Source organism: Pteropus medius, unplaced genomic scaffold (genome assembly GCF_902729225.1).
Source record: "Pteropus medius unplaced genomic scaffold, Ma_sr-lr_union100, whole genome shotgun sequence".
NCBI classification, from domain to species: Eukaryota; Metazoa; Chordata; class Mammalia; order Chiroptera; family Pteropodidae; genus Pteropus; species Pteropus medius.
This window is the reverse complement of record NW_024344370.1, coordinates 14,265,927-14,284,888: the sequence shown is the minus strand read 5'-3', so window position 1 is coordinate 14,284,888 and position 18,962 is coordinate 14,265,927. Positions and strand designations below refer to the sequence as shown.

The 18,962-nt window shown below is 42.3% G+C and overlaps 1 protein-coding gene across 3 annotated transcripts in view; it reads right to left on the bottom strand.

The window, feature by feature from the left end:
* Window positions 1-18,962, bottom strand: part of MAP1B (microtubule associated protein 1B) — a 93,450-nt gene that overhangs the window by 24,175 nt on the left and 50,313 nt on the right. Inside the window, exons 1-2 of one of the 3 annotated variants that reach the window (XM_039870171.1) lie at window positions 4,975-5,248; window positions 1,837-1,919 (exon numbers count right to left, since the gene is read on the bottom strand). Coding sequence is in view for 1 of the 3 variants with exons in the window: in XM_039870169.1 (XP_039726103.1) it covers window positions 1,837-1,919 (83 nt within the window). In the remaining 2 variants the exon portion in view is untranslated. Of the gene's footprint in view, window positions 1-1,836; window positions 1,920-4,900; window positions 5,249-18,962 lie in introns of those variants that run through there. The other 2 variants (XM_039870170.1, XM_039870169.1) reach the window with 2 other exon arrangements.

Below are 18,962 nucleotides of genomic sequence, written 5' to 3'. Positions count from 1 at the left end.
CTTCCTATCTAGGATCCCTTTCCTTCTAAGCCACACGCCAAACACATAGCTCCATATGCATCCTCGGATGGGATCAGCCAGGTGCCTAACGTTGAACATAAACAAGAGGCTGCCCCTGATTGGGAATCTTTTAAATAGAATTGTAAATGGTTTCCATAAAGAACCCTGTGTACTTTTTAAGGGGCAGGATGCCAGCCTGCCCTTCAACAGAGGCCCGCTCTAAGCACCAAGGTATTCATTCTAGCTCAATTGTGCTCAGCACCAACTGACTGCCAGGCATCATGCTCGGCACTGAGAGAGGAACACAAAAGTAAATGGGCCACAAGGAACCACTGCCCCTCAAAACCCCACAGTCTAATCAAGGAAACATATACATACCAAAGTACACATACTAGCCCCATCTGCTCCACAGGCAAGTCACAATTCCTTAAAGAAATTCCTTTTTTCCCTTTCCATTTCTCACAGCTGTTCCACGCAGTCTGCCTAGACATATATTAATCTTCCAGCGTTTTTCAAATTGTATTTCCTTCCTGATTTTGTTAGTCACAGAGAGATTACTAGCCCATCACGTGCCTCAACTTTATGCTTGAATGGATTATCAGAGAGGTCCTGCTGACCTGGAGCAGAGCAGGCAGAAGTGGCATCAAAACAGGCTACATAAGGATAACCAAAAAATGGAAGCAACCTAAATGTCCATCAATGAGCAAATGAAATGTGGTATCTCCGTACAATGGAACAGTATTCGGCCATAAAACAGAATGATGTACTGATATATGTTACAATGTATGACGTACTGATATATGCTACAATGTGAATGAACCTTGAAAACAGCATGCTAAGTGAAATAAACCAGACACAAAAGGCCACATATAGTATGATTCCCAGTATCCAAAATATTTAGAAGAGGCAAATCCATAGAGGCAAATCCACTGACTAGGTTATTGGTTGCAAGGAGCTGGGAGGAATGGATAATAACTGCTAATGGGTTCAGAGTTTTTGGAGGGGCTGGGGGGTGATGGACATGTTCTGGAATTAGATAGTGGTGATAGTTGCACAACTTCGTAAACATACTAAAACCCACTGAATTGCACACTTTATTTAAAAAGATAGATTTTATAGTATATGAATAGTATGGTATGTAAAATATCTCAATTTAAAAAACAGGCTGTAGTCATAGAGATGCTCAAAATGTGGGCCGAAAAGACACTTGGGATAAAGGGCCCCCCTCCCCGCCAGGGACTGTGGCTACACTAATGACCAAGAAGCAACTCAATCTCAAGGGTGCCAAAAGGTAAGAAAGGAAGTAGAAAATGGAAGTATATTAACTCCTCTGGCCCGGATGACCAAGGATTCTTGGCTCCAGCCAAGTTCTTATTTTACAATGGGCTCTGAAATACCCGGTTACTCTCTGGCAATATCATACAATGGTAATAATAACATCAGTAATAAGAACAGCCAACATTTATGTTGCAGTTGTCATGGGCCATGCTCTGTTCTAAGCACTTGACATTTCTAAGCACAACATTAAATATGAACATTAAATGTAAACACTGTTACCATCTCCATTTCACATAGGTGGAAACTGAGACAAAGAGACAGTAAACAACTTGCCCAAGGCTACCAGTTAATAAGTGACAGGTTCCAGGCAGTCCGGCACCAGAGGCCACGCACCTGACCGCAGAGAACCAGCCACTGACTAGGGGTAAGGAAGCATCGTGAAACGATAACTTTTCTTTCCTGCGTCCCTCTCCTGACATCTGCCCCAGTGCCTCCAATCAGCTTGTCTTGCCCACTGTGTGAGGGCCTGCCCGAGATGCTGCAGAGCTGAATGCTTACCTCAGTGCTGACCGCTTCATCTGAAGGGTTGATCAGGACCACTGTTTCTAAAACGTCACTTCGGTGATGAAGGATCTTTTGTCCTGCGGGCACAAAAACACAGACAAAAGAAGTGACCTTTAGCTTTTCCGGATTAAAACTGCCCGGCCTGCTTCTGATGAGGCACACAGCACAGGACTCTCCACACCACCTCGGGAAACACAATTGGTGTTACTAAACGAGAGTGTGCGGACCCCGGCGGGTTTCTCCCAGAACTGGGTCTGGGGCTCCTCACGTTCTCATAACCCCCTAGTTTTCATGGTTGATCGCCAGTCTGCCTCTGTGCATTAAAGGCAGTTTTCATCTGAGACAAGGGGTGGATGCCAGGAAAACTCAATGGGGCTCTTGACATTTCCTTTCTCATGGTAATTGGGGATGTTTCTCCCTATCGGCCTTTCTTCTGGTGAGAACGGTGCTGAGATTAATTAGGGGCCTTATTGTGAAATGAATGACATCCAGAAACCCTGGCTAACAATTAGCCCAACAAGCAGAATGGCTGTCTGAGGCAGGCTTACAGTCTGTTGGGGTATTCATTAATTAATTCACTTGCTCATGGAGAAGTGGAAAAACTGTGAGCAAATGAAAAGTGGAGAACCACTCTCCCGCTGGACAGGGCGGCCAAATTCTCCCCTAAAGACAAGCATAGTTGATGGGGAACAACAAAGCAAGGTGTTGTGGGAAGGAAGAAGCCTGTCTAAGGAGAGCTGAAATTCTGCAGGGCCTTTAGCTCCACATCCCCGACTTCCTATGCCATAGAGGTTTTAGGAATATAATGTGGCTGGAACCATCGCCAGCTAAAGTGGACTGAGGCCTCCTCTCCTTGAACAATGAGATGAAAGCAGTCAGGCAACGTGTGGCCAGCGTGAGTGATATGGGCCTTGTCAGTCTATGAGGGACAGAGGACACGTGTGGGAGGGAGACACGTTGTTGGGAGGGTAAACCAGAAGAATAAGTCTGCTGCTTAGAAATATAATGAAACAAGATGAAATGGAATAGAATCTGAGGAAGGCAGATACCCATGGAGAGAAATACAAAATGAGAAAATGACCAAAAAACAATTTTCTAGGAAAATGGTTGGGTAGTTCCTCAGAAAGTTAAAATAGAATTACTATATGGCCTAGCAATTCCACTCCTAGGTGGGCAAAAGCGGGGACTTGAACAGATACTTATGTGCCAATGTTCACTGGAGCATTACTCACAATAGCCAAAAGGTGGAGAAACCCCAAATGTTTACCTATGCACAAAACAAAATATGGCATATTCATGCAATAGAATATTACACAGTCATAAAAAGGAATGAAGCTGGGATACATACAACATACAGGAACACTTAAAATTTATCCTAAGTGAAATAAGCAAGGCACAAAACATAATTACACTTACATATCTAAAATAAATATATTCATTGAATCAGAGAGCAGATTAGAAGTTATCAGAGGCTGGAAGAGAGGGAATGGAAAGTAATTACTTAATGGGTACAGTTTGTTTGGGATGATGAAAAATTTTTGGAAATAGAGGTGATGGTTGTTCAATATTGTGAATGTAATTAATGCCACTGAATTGTACATTTAAAATGATTAAAATGGCAAATTCTATGTTTTCTGTATATTTTACCAGAACTTTAAAAAATTAATAGTGTAATATACCCAAACCCACTGAACAGTACACTTTAAATGGCTGAACTGTATGTGAATTGTAATCTCAATAAAGAGGTTTTAAAAAAAGCAGTCCAGGGTACACAGCTTAGTTAGGGCTTTTTTCCTTTATATCATCAAGGACCAGAAGCACTATGGAAACAGCAACATGTTGAAATATCACCAGTGTATCATCAAGCCTGTTCTCCTCCATTATCTTATCTTTCCTAAGCTAATATTTACCAGTAAACCCCATGTTAGACATGGAAGTAGCCCAAACTGAAAAATAATGGTGTCAGGCACAGTTCTAAGCACCTCACATGTGCTAATTCACTTGATCTCCAGAAGAGCTCTATAATATAGGTACTATGACTGTCTCCTGTTACTAGGAGGACAATGAGGTCTATAGAAGGGAATTAACTAGCCCAAGGTCACACAACTAGTAAGTGGTTAAGCCAGGACTTGAACCCAGGTCTCCTGACTCTAGAGTCCTTCATTTTATCGTTCTATGGAGCTGGTAACTAGGACTAGAATTTGGAAAAACAGACAAGGCACAGACATTGAATGCCGAGGGAAAGCTAGGGGAAAATCCAGAGGATTAAAATCAGAGATGTGCTTAAAGAAGTCAGAAAGCATTAGAAGAATATTGGCAAAAAGAAAAAAAAAAGGTGGCAGAACACCCACATAAAATTAAGAGAAAGTGTATGATTCTTTGTTTCCAATGCCTGAAAATGAAGAAACTCCAAAATAGAACAATGTCTCATAGTTTGAGCAGGCAAAGGACTGTGCCTCAAGAAAAATAATTCAACTCAGCCATAGGAAAGAATATTCGTTTATTATAAATGCCAGAATCTGTAATTTGTGGGACATTGCTTTTTAGCTTGGTTGTTTTAGCTTTTGATAACCATATGCATTTAAATCTCAAGCAAAAGAACATTAAATTGAATAAGCAAATGATGAAATGACAATCAGCAAAACACAGAAAACCATCCCCTTTCTAAGTAACTTCTATCAGTGGCCTCCTTGAAACAAAGACCTCAAAGGCACTAAGTTGAGACAAAATTAAGCAAAAGCTTAAGACCAAAAAGAGCGAACAGTCATTTCCTTGATCACACTCTCAACATGACTGCTTTCAGGCAGCACGTTGCCATGTGTGACTGTAGTCATGACTATATGCTGGAGGAACCGGCAAAAGCAGGCTTGGCTCCCTCCCCTAGAGATGGTGGAGGAATCAGAGCCCCTTTCTTTCGTTACGTGATCTACATAACGTGGCAACCTTGCTAACTGCATCCTTCCAGATGCACATCTAAGCAACAACGGCTGGACCAGCCTGCGCTTTGGCCCACCCAACGTGCCCCTCCCTGGATACTCCTTGGCAGGGCACTTCTTACCATCCACAAGAAGTCCCCTTCCTCTGTGGCTCCATCACTTGCAAACAAAACAAATGCCATGTGACAGTGTTTACCTCTACTCCTTCCAAGTCTGTGTTCAGACTGTTTACTCAGGAATTCAACCAAGGATGTTCTTTTTGTCCATCTCTGGAAATACTGACAGCAACGACAAAGACGTGCACCAAGATGCCATGGCTGCTCCTTTAACAAAAGCCTTTTTATAGGATTGGATTTGAATGAAGGAGGGGATTTAAAGAGAGAGAGAGAGAAGCTTCAAGCTCTCGTCACAGCCAGACTGTTGGCCAGATTCTTCCCCTGACGACGTAACCAGGGGCCGGGCCTTCCTGGCATCTGGCAAACCCAGGGCCTGCCTGTGGGGCCAGAGCGCCAGGCCCCTATCCCCAGGGTCCCCGCGGGATGCCGGCTCTTCTGGCAGCGGGCGGCTCTGAGCTCTGGTGGCTGGGACGCTCACAAAGTTGAATATTTGGGGAATGTTTCACACTGGGAAGTGGGCCAGGCATTCTGAAGGGGAGGCCACCACCCTCGCTTGCAAAGGTCTCATTCAATTGCTTCAGAAAAGAAGTTCCCAGGAAAGAAAGACTTCACGGTTGCAGCCTCTCTGTCTCTACCATTATAGTCTGCATTCTCCAGAAACAGCCCACAAGGGAACCACTAGCCAGCCCGATGAATAGTTAACTCTCCTCGGCATTGGTCTGAGGGATGCAAAAGCGGGGGCTTGAGATGGAATGGTTGTCACTATGGCTTTGATAAGACAAAGTCTTCGAGGGCTCCCCACAAACTCTGTAATTGCGAAGGCTCCATCCTGCCATCCTGGGAGGTCAGGGAGAGGGCATGGAGGGGACTGTCACACAACACAACAAAAAAAAAGGGTCTGCTCCACCTTAGAAACAACAGAGGATGGTCTGGGGACCCCCTGAAGGAGCAGGGTCCTGGCAGACAATGAGACTTTTGTCTGTGCACTCCCAAAGGCCATGCTTGAAGCTCAAATAAGCCTGTATTTTTCAGCTATTGCTGGGACTTTCTTCCTTTTTGAAAATCTGGCCGATTCGTTGAACCTATGTGTCTTTTAAAGTTGGGCTATTCTAGTGGTTTATGTTTTACTATTTCCAGGTGACTCTGAAACCTTTTAAATAATTTATAGGATGCTTATGGGGTCTTCTCGCCACAATTTAATATTCATCTAAACACTCTCTCTCTTTCTCTCTGCTGGTTTATGAAGAGGCTTACCACGGCTGAATTCAAAGACACCCACTGCTGAGGCACAGCCACAACCAAACCCCCATAAAATTCAGAACCTTCTCTCTTGCACACAGCTGACCCACGCACGGGTCCCAAAACAGTGGCTCCCAAAACAGTGGCCAACGAGGCTGTAACAACTCTGCTGGGGCCAGAGCAACACCCAAAGCAGTCTCAGCCCAGTTAGGCAGCCGCAGAATGAAACAGCCTAGCGCAAAGGACAGTATGCTAGACCTAACGTCCCAGCAGTGCTGAGATGAAGGAAAACCCTCGAGGAAAATAATAACTAGTAATGCTAAACCTTTTAAATTATCTTTAAGTGGATGATAACTCTGTATGTCTTGGAGATAAATATTGAATTTCTATTTCCATTAGTGATCACAATCCAGGACTTCATTTCTGTAACTCCTTTTTCTTGAAAAAAAGGAACACTTTGCAAGCATAACCCAGAAATAGAAATTGGAGAATAAAGAAAGCTTTCAGTATCTATCTATTCAGGATGGAAGGGAGACAACAGTGAGTCACAGACACAATGGACCAGTAACCAGGACTGAGGCAGTGCCCTCGTGCCCACCCATCTCTGCCGCTTGCTCCACCATGGCCACCAATGCCCCACCTTCAACCCATAAACTCTGGCTCCTTGTCCAGGTAAAAACCAGAGTGGGTTTGTTTTTTTTGTTTGGTCGGGTTTTTTTTTTTGGCAAAGGCATTTGACATTGTGATTCAGCACTAAAAAAATCTTCCAATGTGAAGAAGCATAAATCTTAGAGAGGGCTAAAGAAGATTCTAGAGTTAGAAAGGGAAGGGAAATGTGTGGGATAAAGGACTGGGATTATTTAGCTAAAAGTAAGGGTCGGTAGATCAAGAAAAGGCCCGAAGTATTAAAGTCTGTTTTTGGTGGAAGGATAGGAGGGAGGGAGGGAGGAAAGAGAAAATGAGAGCAGTGAGAGTTCCTCAACTCTACCTTTTCCCCAAAGTGGATTTGCAAAGAGGAAAATTCTGGCCTTGAACCCCATATGTAAAAAACACTCCCCAGGCTACAATTTAGCTAAATGGATGAAAGCAAGAAATAAAAGGTACTCAATGCAGGAACTAACAATTAATTACCAACAACTCTCCCAAGCAGCTTTTCATAGCAGCTGTTCCTTTGGAAGAACATCCAGGCCCCCTTTCTGCAGGAATCCACATAATAATGTAAAGTAAATGTGCTAAAAGATGAGAGAAGATTGAAGAGAAAAGCTGCTGGCGAGGAAGGAAGGGAGATGCTTGTATCAGCAATTTTCTAGCAGATCTTCCTTCTTCCAGAGCCCTCACAGCTGTCCTTTCTACCTCTCACAACCAACACTGGCCCAGAGCAGGCCCCAGGCCCAGCCTCAGCCTGGTGGGAAGATGTCTCCTGGGCTTCCTCCTCAGAGGGAGTGGAGGGTAGGAGCAAGTCAGGAAGCTTCACAAGCAGCACCAAGGCTGGTCCCCAAGAGCCTTGATGGTTCTCCCTGTTTCCTTCCCACCTCATCATCTCTAAGCTAGAAAAAGAGAGAGAAAGGCAGTGTGGGGCGGGGGGACAGAGAGACAGAGAGACAGAGACATACGGGGTGGACGTGGTAACAGTGCTTCTGCAAGGCCACAATCAGCAGATGTCTTTCCTAGGACACCTAGAGTAATGGCTCAGAGGAGGGATCCAGGAGGAGGGCTGAGGAGCCTGGGCTGACAGAAGCCTCCCCTTGTTCCCTGGAAGAAATAATCACCTCAAACTTAAGGGAGAATATGACCATGAGGCAAGGCAAGATAACCCAGTCCCTTGCACCTGCCACTGAGACACTTTTGAGAATACACAGATGCTGGGAGACTTGGTATCTCTTGATTACATGACTGACAGTGTCAGCAGAGAACAGGGAAAGCCAGCAGTTACCGGGAGAGTGTACGGATTCCCACTCCGGAAAAATAAAATTCCTAATGTTAGAGGGAGTTTGATTTCCCAGGGGCCCTCGCATATCAAAATCAACCTGCTCATCCATCACATCTATCTAACTCTTGCAGCCCTCAGCCTGAGGCTGGGAAAAGGACCCTTTTCTAGGCTGTGTGTCCCAGAGGCAACAGGGAACATAGGTAGAAAGATGGCAGAAGCATGCTGGTTTTCAGGTCACACACATGTTGGAGCACCTTCCGTGTGTTCTGCGCTATCCTACCTGGATCAAAATAATCCCTAAATACCAGGCAAATACATGAAAGAGGTTAGTGATAGCACCTAATTCTTTTCACACCAGAGGGCCCATCATAAGAAAACAGGCGGGAAACCCTTACGAGCTTAGTGTGCTTTTCAGTTTTCAAAGCATTTTGTTCTTCAGGTGGTACCTTGTTTAATCTTCCTAATATTCCTGTAGAGTTGTGGGAACAAGTACTAGTATCTCTTTTTCATGGACCAAAGATCTGAGGTCTAGTGACTTATCCAAGGCCTCACAGACAGGATGGGAAAGCAGAACTAGGACCCGTGTCATGCTCCACACGGCCACTCATGGCCAAGGCCACAACGCTATTCTTTTCTCCATCTTTTCCTGATCCGCCCTCGTCCAAAATAAAGGTTTTCAAGTTATGATGCCAAGATTCCCCTTTGTAAGAGGTAAACATGCAGCCTGGGTCAGCCACTGGTCAGCCAATGCCTGCTGAATCACTCCCCACTCCAACGGGCAGGCACACTGGCCTCCCACAAGCAGCCCAAGGCCAATTCCCTCTTTGTTTCGGCCGAACAATCAGAGCCCAGTTCTCTCCCGCATCCCCCCTGATATTCCTGGAAATGGTGTTTCTTTTCTGTTGGAAATAAATTTTTTTGTTTCTGCATTTGTTTCATCTCTGATACATGTTCCGGCATGTCACATCATTCTCCAAATTTTCAGTGTTTTGTTTATTTTCTTAAGATTTCATTATCAGCAAGCGCAGGAGACGTTGTAAATAAATTCTTTTAATTTAATAGCTTGATCATTGCTTGAGATTTAGACAACTTTTTTTTAATCTTAGATATCTATTGTGTCATAGATAATTATTACAGAATTTGGGTCAATACCTATTTTTCTGTATATTTCCTGGACTTAAGTATTTTTCTTTTTCGTAGTCATTGATTTGGTTTGGTTTTCATGCGTCTGCTAGTCCTTCCATCCTAACCTCTTGGGTTCTCTGTCACCTTCTATTTCATGTTTCCCTGACTTGTAGATGATCGGAAAAAAAAAAAAAATCACCTACCCTCATCCCCACCTCCCAGACTTCTGAGGTTCTCTCCTTGTCCCAAACGTGTTTGCTGCGCGCAGAGACACACTGAGGCTCCGGGTGACAGGCAGGCCCATTTTGCTTCTGGTGGTAGAAGGAGCCTCATTTAACATTTCACATCCTCTCTCGTTCCAACTGCTCACCTTAGGAGCAGGACTTGTGGGGGAAAGGGGTGCCAGATGACAAGAGATTCAATTCCTTTCGCAGGGTTCTCATTGCACCCTCTTTGTAAATCCTCTTTTCAAGGTTTTTTTCCTACCTAATCCCATTCTCTTCGGTTCTCTCCACTTTTCCCTCTTTTTTCAAAGTCTTCAAGGCAGAGGAATGAGAACCTAGGACATCATAAGTTAGAAGTGTTAGAGAGCAGAAGAAGTGTGTTTCCTTTTTCTTTTTCTCTATTTTACGCCCTAGCTGAAAGAAGTAGAAACAAATATCATAGATCGTGCTGATGAAAGTCTGGCTCCCTGGAGAAACCCTAAGGAGAGACAAAGGTGCCCAATGTCAGCATGAGCCGAGGGTGATAACTCAAAGGTTGTTTCTTCAACGTGCTAAAAAAACATAAGAAGAAGAAAGGCACATTTAGCGAAGGGTGATGTATTAACCCGTTGGGGAGCCAACTCCCCTAACTCCAGGTTTCCTTAAAAACAGATCATCTATTTGTCCTCTGTGTTCACTCATTTAAACATCGATAGTGGTGTTCCAAGTCTACGAACTGGGTCCTCGGGGCTAAGGCAAGGTGGGAGGCACAGGTGTCCTGTTATCTAAACAAAACTTGCTGCAGACAGAGAAAAACACTTATGCTCCTCATGCACAATAAAGGAGTCTCTTCTTCTGCCTTTATTCGAGAAGGCTGGCAGTCAAGGAGGAAATGTGTTACCCGAGAGCCTTATGAGAACTTGTCGCTCTTGTGGGATAAGGAGTCATCATCTTCTCATGTCTTGGAACAGGAGGATCCGAAGGCACCCTGGTAACAATTCCATCCCCCTTTCTCTCCTCTCCCTTTACAGAAGAGAAAGCAGAACCTCAGAGGCAAGCAGCAGCCTGTCACCTGAACCGACTGTTTTATTTGTTTGGCTGCCAAAGGCAATTCCTATGCATATTGTAGACAGTTCTATTTGGGGGTGGGTGCTAAAATAACAATATTACCTGTCATAGGCGATGCACTTAGTGGTTTATAAAATGTTTTTATTTGCATGTTACCTCATTAGCGCATCACAAAGATCAATTTTTATAATTATTCCCTTTTTACGGTTGGAAAATTAAAACTGATGGGGCAGGTTATTTAATAAGAGTTGCCCTACCCAGCATCACAGAGATAAAACAAGCTATTGAACTAGGTTTTAAATCTAATCCATCTGCCTTCTGATCTTGCTTGCCACTGCCCCACAATGCTTCTCAGATTGTTTTAGGAGCTTATGAGGTCCAAATTCTTACTTATTAAAAATAAAATTTACCAGAGATATATTTTCCTTAGTGTGCTACAGACTACTCCCAGCATTTGAAATATAGACTTGAGATTTTTTTTTGTTTGTTTCGAGAGACAGCTATCTTGTGCCAGGTACCCTGCTGAATAAATATCAGGTTAAACCATGAGACTGCCAATGTTATCTCCTTTCAAAAATAGCACTTCTTATGACTCAACAACCAGACCTAACTTTCTTGAGATCAGAACAGTTTGCGGAGAACGTTTTTAAATCTTACTGGTCTTCCTTTGCCTAAGAGATGCTGTATTTCCTGTTTGTTTAGACAATGTGAATTTCTTATAAAGGACAGTTTTCTGGAGTTTAATTCAGGCAAATCAGTGCTATCTTCATAAACTAGCATTTAGATTAAAACATGAAAGTGAGATACAGAGAACAAACTGATGATTGCCAGATGGGTAGGGGTTTGAAGGGCTGGGTATAGAAGATCCTGAAGAGATTAGGAAGTGCAAATTGGCAGTTACAATCTTGAAGTACAGTTTAGGGAATATAGTCAACAATATTGTGATAACTATGTATGGTGTCAGGTGAGTGCAAGACTTATTGGGGGATCCCCTTTTAAGTTATATAAATGTCTAATCACTGTGCTGTACACCTGAAATTAATATTAAATGTCTATTGCAATTTAAAAAGTAATTAAAATAATTTGAAATAATTATTTCAGGCCACTACCTGCCTCTGAGGTTTGGCTTTCTCCTCTGAGGTTGAAAGAAGCTGATACTGGCAATCTTATGGTTTAACCTAACATCTATTTGGCAGAGTACCTGGCACAAGACAGATGCCTCTCAAAACAAAATAATTCCCAAATCCACATTTCAAATTAATTTTTTTTTAATTTAAAAAGAGAAAACATGAATGTGATGCTGTCTCTATCTTGAAAGAGAAATAGTTTAATAAGGAGACTTGCAGTTTTGACAGTGTCTAATTTGGGAAATGTAAGTCAGAAGTAATGTCTGATACACAGCAGGAGCTCAATCAATATTTGATAAAGAAATGAATAATAAAAATGGCTAAGATATACTGAATATCTGCCCTGGCTCAGGCACTGGTCTACATTCTTGATGTGCAGTTATCGCATTTAATCTGCACATTAATCCTATGAGGAGGGCTAATAGTCCCATTTTACAGATGAGGAAAACGAGGCACAGGGCAGTTAAGCATCAGCCCAAGGGAGGATGTAGTGGAGCTAGGATGGAAACTCGGTGGTCAGTGCTGAAAGTCCGAGCTCTTAGCTAATAAGCCATTTAAAAAGGGAGAGAGGCAGACAGATAAGAACAAGTCTGGTTTGGAGCATGTTGAGTTTGAGGTCCCTGTGGGAGATCCAGGTGACTTTGTCCAATAAGCAGGCAGATTTGGGCCAGAAAGCACAGCTCTAAAAGCTATTGGTGTATTTTTAGGTGATGCTCTAGGAGAATGCAGAACGAGCCTTTTGCTGAGAATAATCTTGGGAAACACCACTATTTAAATGGTGGGCAAAGCAGGAAAAAGCCTGGGAAGGTGATGGAGAAAAAACATGTTAGAAGTGATGGTGCCATGCCTTCTCTGCTCACCTTCACCTCCAGCCCCTGAGGTGACCTAGCACTGCAGTCCTGATTCACAAACTTAAATCACCTCTGACAGAGAAGATTCAAGGCACAATATTCCAAAGACATTAAATAATCCAATAATAATTCATACTTGCATTTAAAATTCAACCCAAAACACTCTCACTTTGACCTATATATCCACTGCTCTGATACATTACTTAGCCTGTGGGTATGGCTTTATTTTCTTTCTGGGAGACATCTGCCTGGTGGAAAAAGACGAGGCTGGCAGTTCTCAATCACCCGAGGAGCTCAATAAAAGTGTAAATTTGCATGGCTCCCCTCAAAAGGTCTGATTCAGGAAGCAAGAGTAAGGCCTGAGACTGCATTTCTGCAATCTCTCAGGTGATACTGATAGTTCTGTGGTCCCTTCTTTAAGAAACAAGACAGTAAAGATGATGAATATGCTACTGACCAATAACAACATAGTAACTGACCTTATTGGCAATCATCCTCGCATTGTTTTTATATACTAGTATCCTAATGTCTGAACATATTGCTAGAATTATTTCCCTTGGGAGCAAATATGATCATTAAAGGCTCAAACAACTTTTCCCAGTAAGTATCGACTCTCAGAATCATTTGACAGTTTTATCTGACATTTAATTTGCTATCAAAGTCCTGCCATTGATCAAATCTAGAGAAACAGTGGACCTTTCACCCTCATCTGCTACTGTTCAGAACAAGTAAATCATCACGCTATTCACCCTCAAAGCCAGCTACCTTAAAAACAAAAATCAAATTAGTCCTTTTGGTACTGGCTACTGAAAAGGAAACCGAAAAAGCAAAATACAAACAGCTGACATAACAAATAGTACACCTAGTATCTAATAATTACCAACCCCTTGGAAGCCCTCAGACCCAGGCCAGGGAGAAATGTCATGAGTTGATTTTTCCCAGTTAAGTCCCAAGGGGGCAATGCTGGCTGCAGAGGCAGGTCAGGCTGGGGCATAGCAATCAGCTTGATCTTCCAGGAAGGGACTGCTTAAGGTCAAGATCTTGATCAGGGTGGATGAGGCTCAAGGGACTTGAGATCTGGTCTTCATTGAAGTGGTGCCTCAGGGGCCACCATCTATAACAAGTAATGGAAAGGTATTTGGCAAAAAGCTTAGCCCAACTTAAGGGAGCTACGATTTTTGTTGTGTGTTTTAGTTTTGTTTGTTTATATACTGCCTCATTCAGCAGGAGGAGGTGGAGGTGGCTCATCGCACATGCTGACGGAATCGGCACCTGTGTATTTCCACTTTCCACTGTGCCCGTGTTGTCCAGTCATGGCTTGGTGCATGCTTGGGCTGTCCAGAAAAGTACACCCAGTTCTCAGTGACGTGGGGCCTTCTCTCTCCTAGTGGTGAAGGGCAATTCTCAGCACACCAGATACATGTACCGGATACATGGAGTGAAGCTCCACTTAGAGCCTGGTCCTCCACTTCTCTCAGTCAGATACTCTGCTCACATTTGACCAACTTAGGAGCACACTGTTTCCATTTTTAAAGGTCTTTTCTTTAAACTCATGGCTCCCAGCCAGTCTTTCATGATCTCCACCACATCTCCATCCCTTGCTGTGCTCTGACAAACAGCCCCAGAAGAACCAGCATCCCTGCTCAGATGTTTTCCTACTTAGTATGCTCCGTTTCTTATTCTAATTGGAGAAGAAGTCTCGCTGGCCCCTTTATTCTGCATTATCCTTTTCTACTCTGCGTGTTGTTCTCACAAGAGAAGAGTGCCATTTTTGAAGACTGGATAAGATATACGAACATAAAGCTTTGGATAGATATTTTTGTTCTATTGACTAAAAATTGAAGAAGACCAGGCAACAAAGTCTTGACAGGTTAACTGCTATGGGTGTATCTTCGTAGACTGTCAAAGGTGATGCTGAGCCCATGTGTGGGGTAGTTCTAGCTCCTTTCGGTGGGCAGAGAGGAAAGAAAAATTTATCAAAACTTTCTCCAACTAAATCCTTCACCTCTCTTCCCTCAATAAAATCCAAACCCCACATTTAGTAGTAAAATATTTAATAGAAGGGCAAAAAGGAGCAATTACACAAACTAATTTAGTATTATCTTAGGAACATCATACACAGAATTGACTATCTTACTACTTTTCATATCATTTCTTGTTTTTAGAGAAAAAAGAGGTATGGAAACCAGCTCACTGCTGACTCAGGTCTAATGGAGAATCGTACTTGGATGGTAGGATGTAGGTCCTTGGCTTTCAAGTCAGCCAATGAGTTTTTTCATCTCACCTAACAGCTTTCAATTTCAATGAGTCATACTATTACTAATTTACATGAAATAAGCTGGTAATTTATAATACTGATGTATTCACTTAATTCACACTAAGTAATCTAAATTTTCAGTATATCAAATACTCATGCTAATTGGTCATTGCATTCACTTTTTGGCCCAGTGGAATTGTTTGTTTAAAGGTTGTTTTAAGTAAAGGGTGTAGTTTGATAATGCCATTTACTGTGCCATAAGGCATCATACCTACTTAAATCTACTCCATCCTTTACAAGTCCACCTCACATTTAATTTCTTCTGGAGGTATCGCCCTGTCCACTTCAATTCCCAAAGTTGTCTCTTCCCCCCAAATTCTGATAGTGATTCATGGTCCATATACCATATAACTCAATTAGAGGAAGTGCATTAAATTTATATGAGCCATTGCATGGAACCAAATGAGAATGTCTTCCACCTATAGGCATTCAAGTATTGATGGTCTTTTGTGAAACAAAACTGAAAAATATTGATATCCATAGTTACAAACAAACACCCATTCAATTTCTAAGTAGGATTTAACATAATTCAGCCTACAGAAGTGAGCAAATCAGGTATCTACTTTCAGGATCTGAAAAATACATGTCTGTGTCATCCTTAGCAGAAAGACCACTGCCATATATAAATAAACTCTGTTTATGTGCTTAGGGCAAAAAGTGTCCAAAAGTGTCAGGAGTTGTTTGTGCTTGTTTTTTTCACAAGTAAAATGAATTTTGCCTTTGGTCATTCAGCACCCCTTATGATTCCTAAAATAATTAAAATAGGACATCATTAGGAAGATTTCATTTTTATTTTGTATTCAACTACAAGACCTTCACAAGGTCACTAGCCATCAGTGGGGTGCCACTGCATGTCCCCATACCACACTTGTCCTTTTTTGGGAGATTGTAGTTGAACAACTATATCTGCAGATTTAAGAAAATTTGTTGTAGGACAAGGAATGAGTACAGCACCATATATTTAATTAATATTTACTTAACTCAAATCTGACTGAGGGGCATTTTCAAGGCATGATAAATGTATTCTGAACAAACAGTAGCTCTCCTGAAAAAAAGAAAGGTCCAAATCCTATGATGCAGAAGTGATTCAGACAAGAAGCCAAGTAAAATCTATCCTCTTCTATCTTCTTTAAGAAAGACTGAAATTCCAGTTTAGAATGAGTTCAGGGAGGAAGGCAAATAAACTAGAGACTTTGAGAAAACTTGCTCAAGAAAATCTCCAGATTTTAATTTCTGTGGTGAAAAATTTTCATAAGAAAATTAGCTTTCATAAAATCATTTTCTACATTCCTATCTTGCATTTTTCTCTATTGGTCATTTTTTTATGTATTTATATACTTGGGATATAGGCAATTATCCATATGCATGCTAAGCAAAGTCTTTACAATGCATTACTCTTTCCTCTCTCACAAATAAAATAGTGTACTTTGGGAGTGCGTTCTGTTTCAGCAAAAACACTGGCAGGTAAGGTGGCTCTGCAGAATGAACCGCATCAGGCTCCACCATTGGAGTTCTGGACTATAACTGAAAGGAAAAACATCTGATTCCACTCCAGAAAGCGACACCGAATGTTCGTCCATTTATTTTGGAGTAGAAGATGTCACGGGAGAAGCTAGAAAGGTGAGACGGCACGCTAAGGTTGTAGAAGGCACTATGACTCGATTTCAACTCAGACATCAGGATAATGCAAGGATTCAAACTTAAGGGTTAGAAAGGCAGGAGCTGAGTCCGCCTGAGCCCTCCTTGGCACAGGGCTTTGGTGGAGCAGCAAGAACTGGACAGAGATGGGAGCTGAAGGTTGGTGAGCAGTGCTTGACCTGTTTTCTGAGGTTCAGTGGTCCAATCAGAAGTGAACCTAAATTTGTTCCTGACTGCCAGATTCTTCAAGGATAAGAGAACCCCTCCTAAAAGGAACTAGTTGGCAGCCCCAGGCCCATAAGGTCAAGACCATCCAATTGGTAACAAAGACCAGTCTTAAGACCTAGGCCCACAACACCCAGCCTGGCCCCTGCTATCAGAAACTCTTGTGGAGACCTTGGCCCACAGAACCAAGCTGTCATCTCCTAAAAGGAGGAAAAACAGAGGACTTGGTTCACGGACCCTAAAACCAAGGAAACTGTGACGTGAGTCCTGGGTCAGGTTTGAGGCTTGGGAATCTTTTCTAAAAGAGACTAGAACACTCAGCTACATCCGAAGTGTGATGCACAAGGCCAGAGCCTGGAGCGTGCTGGTCACCATCAGGGGCTGCACAGTGCACGAAGAGGTTCCTGGCTCTCTCCTTAATTGTTTTTTCTGGAACCTTCAGTACAAGACTAGGCGAGGTGTAGAGCCATTAAGCCTTGACCTGCTTCCAATGAAGAGGTTACAGAATGGGTAGGACGCCGTCCCTTTCAGAGGGCTGTGCTGCATCAAGCACTGGAACGTGGCTCTGAGAGAGGCTTCCTATTCAAAATCTGACCAAAATACCAGCTCCAGATGAAGAAGATGCTCTTTCTCCTACAACTTCAGGCTTCACAAAAGGAATCTGCCCTCAGACAACCAGGACTCAGGGTGGGGAGAAACGGATCAGAAGAGGATTTTGTAATATAAAATAGATTTCACTCCACGGTCACTTGACTACATATTCAGTATCTTTTCTGTATCGAGGCTAAACGGTTCATTTGGTGCAAGAAGTTGTATAGGAATTTTTAAACATCAAGAAGCTTAAATTTACATTAGTTTTTTCTCACAGTTCTTCAAAGATATAAGTTGATGATGCTTTAATGTGTTTTCTATACTGTTCTGGAAAATACTGCATTGGCTTTCTATCAAATCTAATCAGATTCATTATGAAATATCCTAAATTTCTCATGTCTATTAAATTGCTTTAAAAAATAAATTCCTCTTTTTTTTAATTATAAAAAAAAAAGTGAAGAGTTATTGGGGTGAAGATAAGAAGTCTACCTAACAATACTTCAACCCCTGGGATTTTGATGTCAAAGATGAAGAAAAATATATTTCTATTCCTTGGCCCATTTTTTCAAATATAAAATGTCTATGTGTGCTTAGATAAGCTTCATTAGAGAAATTATTATTTTAATATGTTAGTCTGTTTCTATTTGATTTAAAGAATGACAGTCACCCAAGGGTAGCTAATGGAATACTGGAGTTACATGATTTGACAGGTAAAGAAATATTCTGAGTGTTTCTTATTAATGGATAATTATTAAGTGGGAATAATTGTGTGTCCTCCTCAGTTTGTATCCGAGTCTTATGGTCTACACAGAGAGGTGTCTTATCCTGAAAAGTCCTAGAGAGAGAACCAGCTCACACTTTACTGATATTTACTGGAAGATCTGATAACTATTCTGGGATTTTATCTTGCTAACTTTCTGTTCTTTCCAGAGGTGGAATTTTTGCTTCTAGTTAAAAAAAAAAAAAAAAAAATGGGACAGACGCTGCAGAAAGCATCACTCACAGGAAATCATACCTCTGGCTCGTTTATTTTTCATAAGGCTTGCATAGAAGAGAGGTACAGATTTAGCAGAAAGCGAAGCCATTTTGTAAATTTGGATCCTCCGTTTCCTTTGTTCCTCCTCTCCTTTTTATAATGTCTACATTCTAGCATGTCTGCATTGCCTCTTTGGTTTCAGAGCTTCCCAACTGAGTATTTCCCATGGAAAAATAAATAAATAAATAAGGAAATATAGCAATTAGCATATATTATGTGGCTGCAACCAAACCAGTGTACTCACAAAAATGTCTGTGTGACAGGCAAGTGGGCCCAGTTTTGTCTTGTTTCCTGGACTGCCTTGTCTTGCTCACAGCCTGCCATTTGCTTACTAGAGATGCCCGCCCCTTCCCTTCCTCTGCTTTCAGCTTTCCCAGCCCCTGCCCAGCCCCTCCAGCTTTTCTGGCTCCAAGTATTTACTGAGTTTTTTATTCAGTTTTGGCTCTGGAACTCAGCCAGCTACTGCTGCCTGAGGCTTGCATTTCCCTTTATACATTATCAGAAAACAGTCATAAAGACAAGTCATGTCACTATTGTACTTCTACAGGGAAGATTCGCTCAGCCTCGCATTATCGCAAGGCCTCGCTGGCTGCAGACAATGAAAGGCAGTCACCTCAGAGAGCTGCGGGGAGAATGAGGGAAACACCTCTGGGTGCTCAGAAGCAATTTCTAGCAGTGATTACATTGCTCTGTAATCACTAGGCCTCAGTCCAGTGGG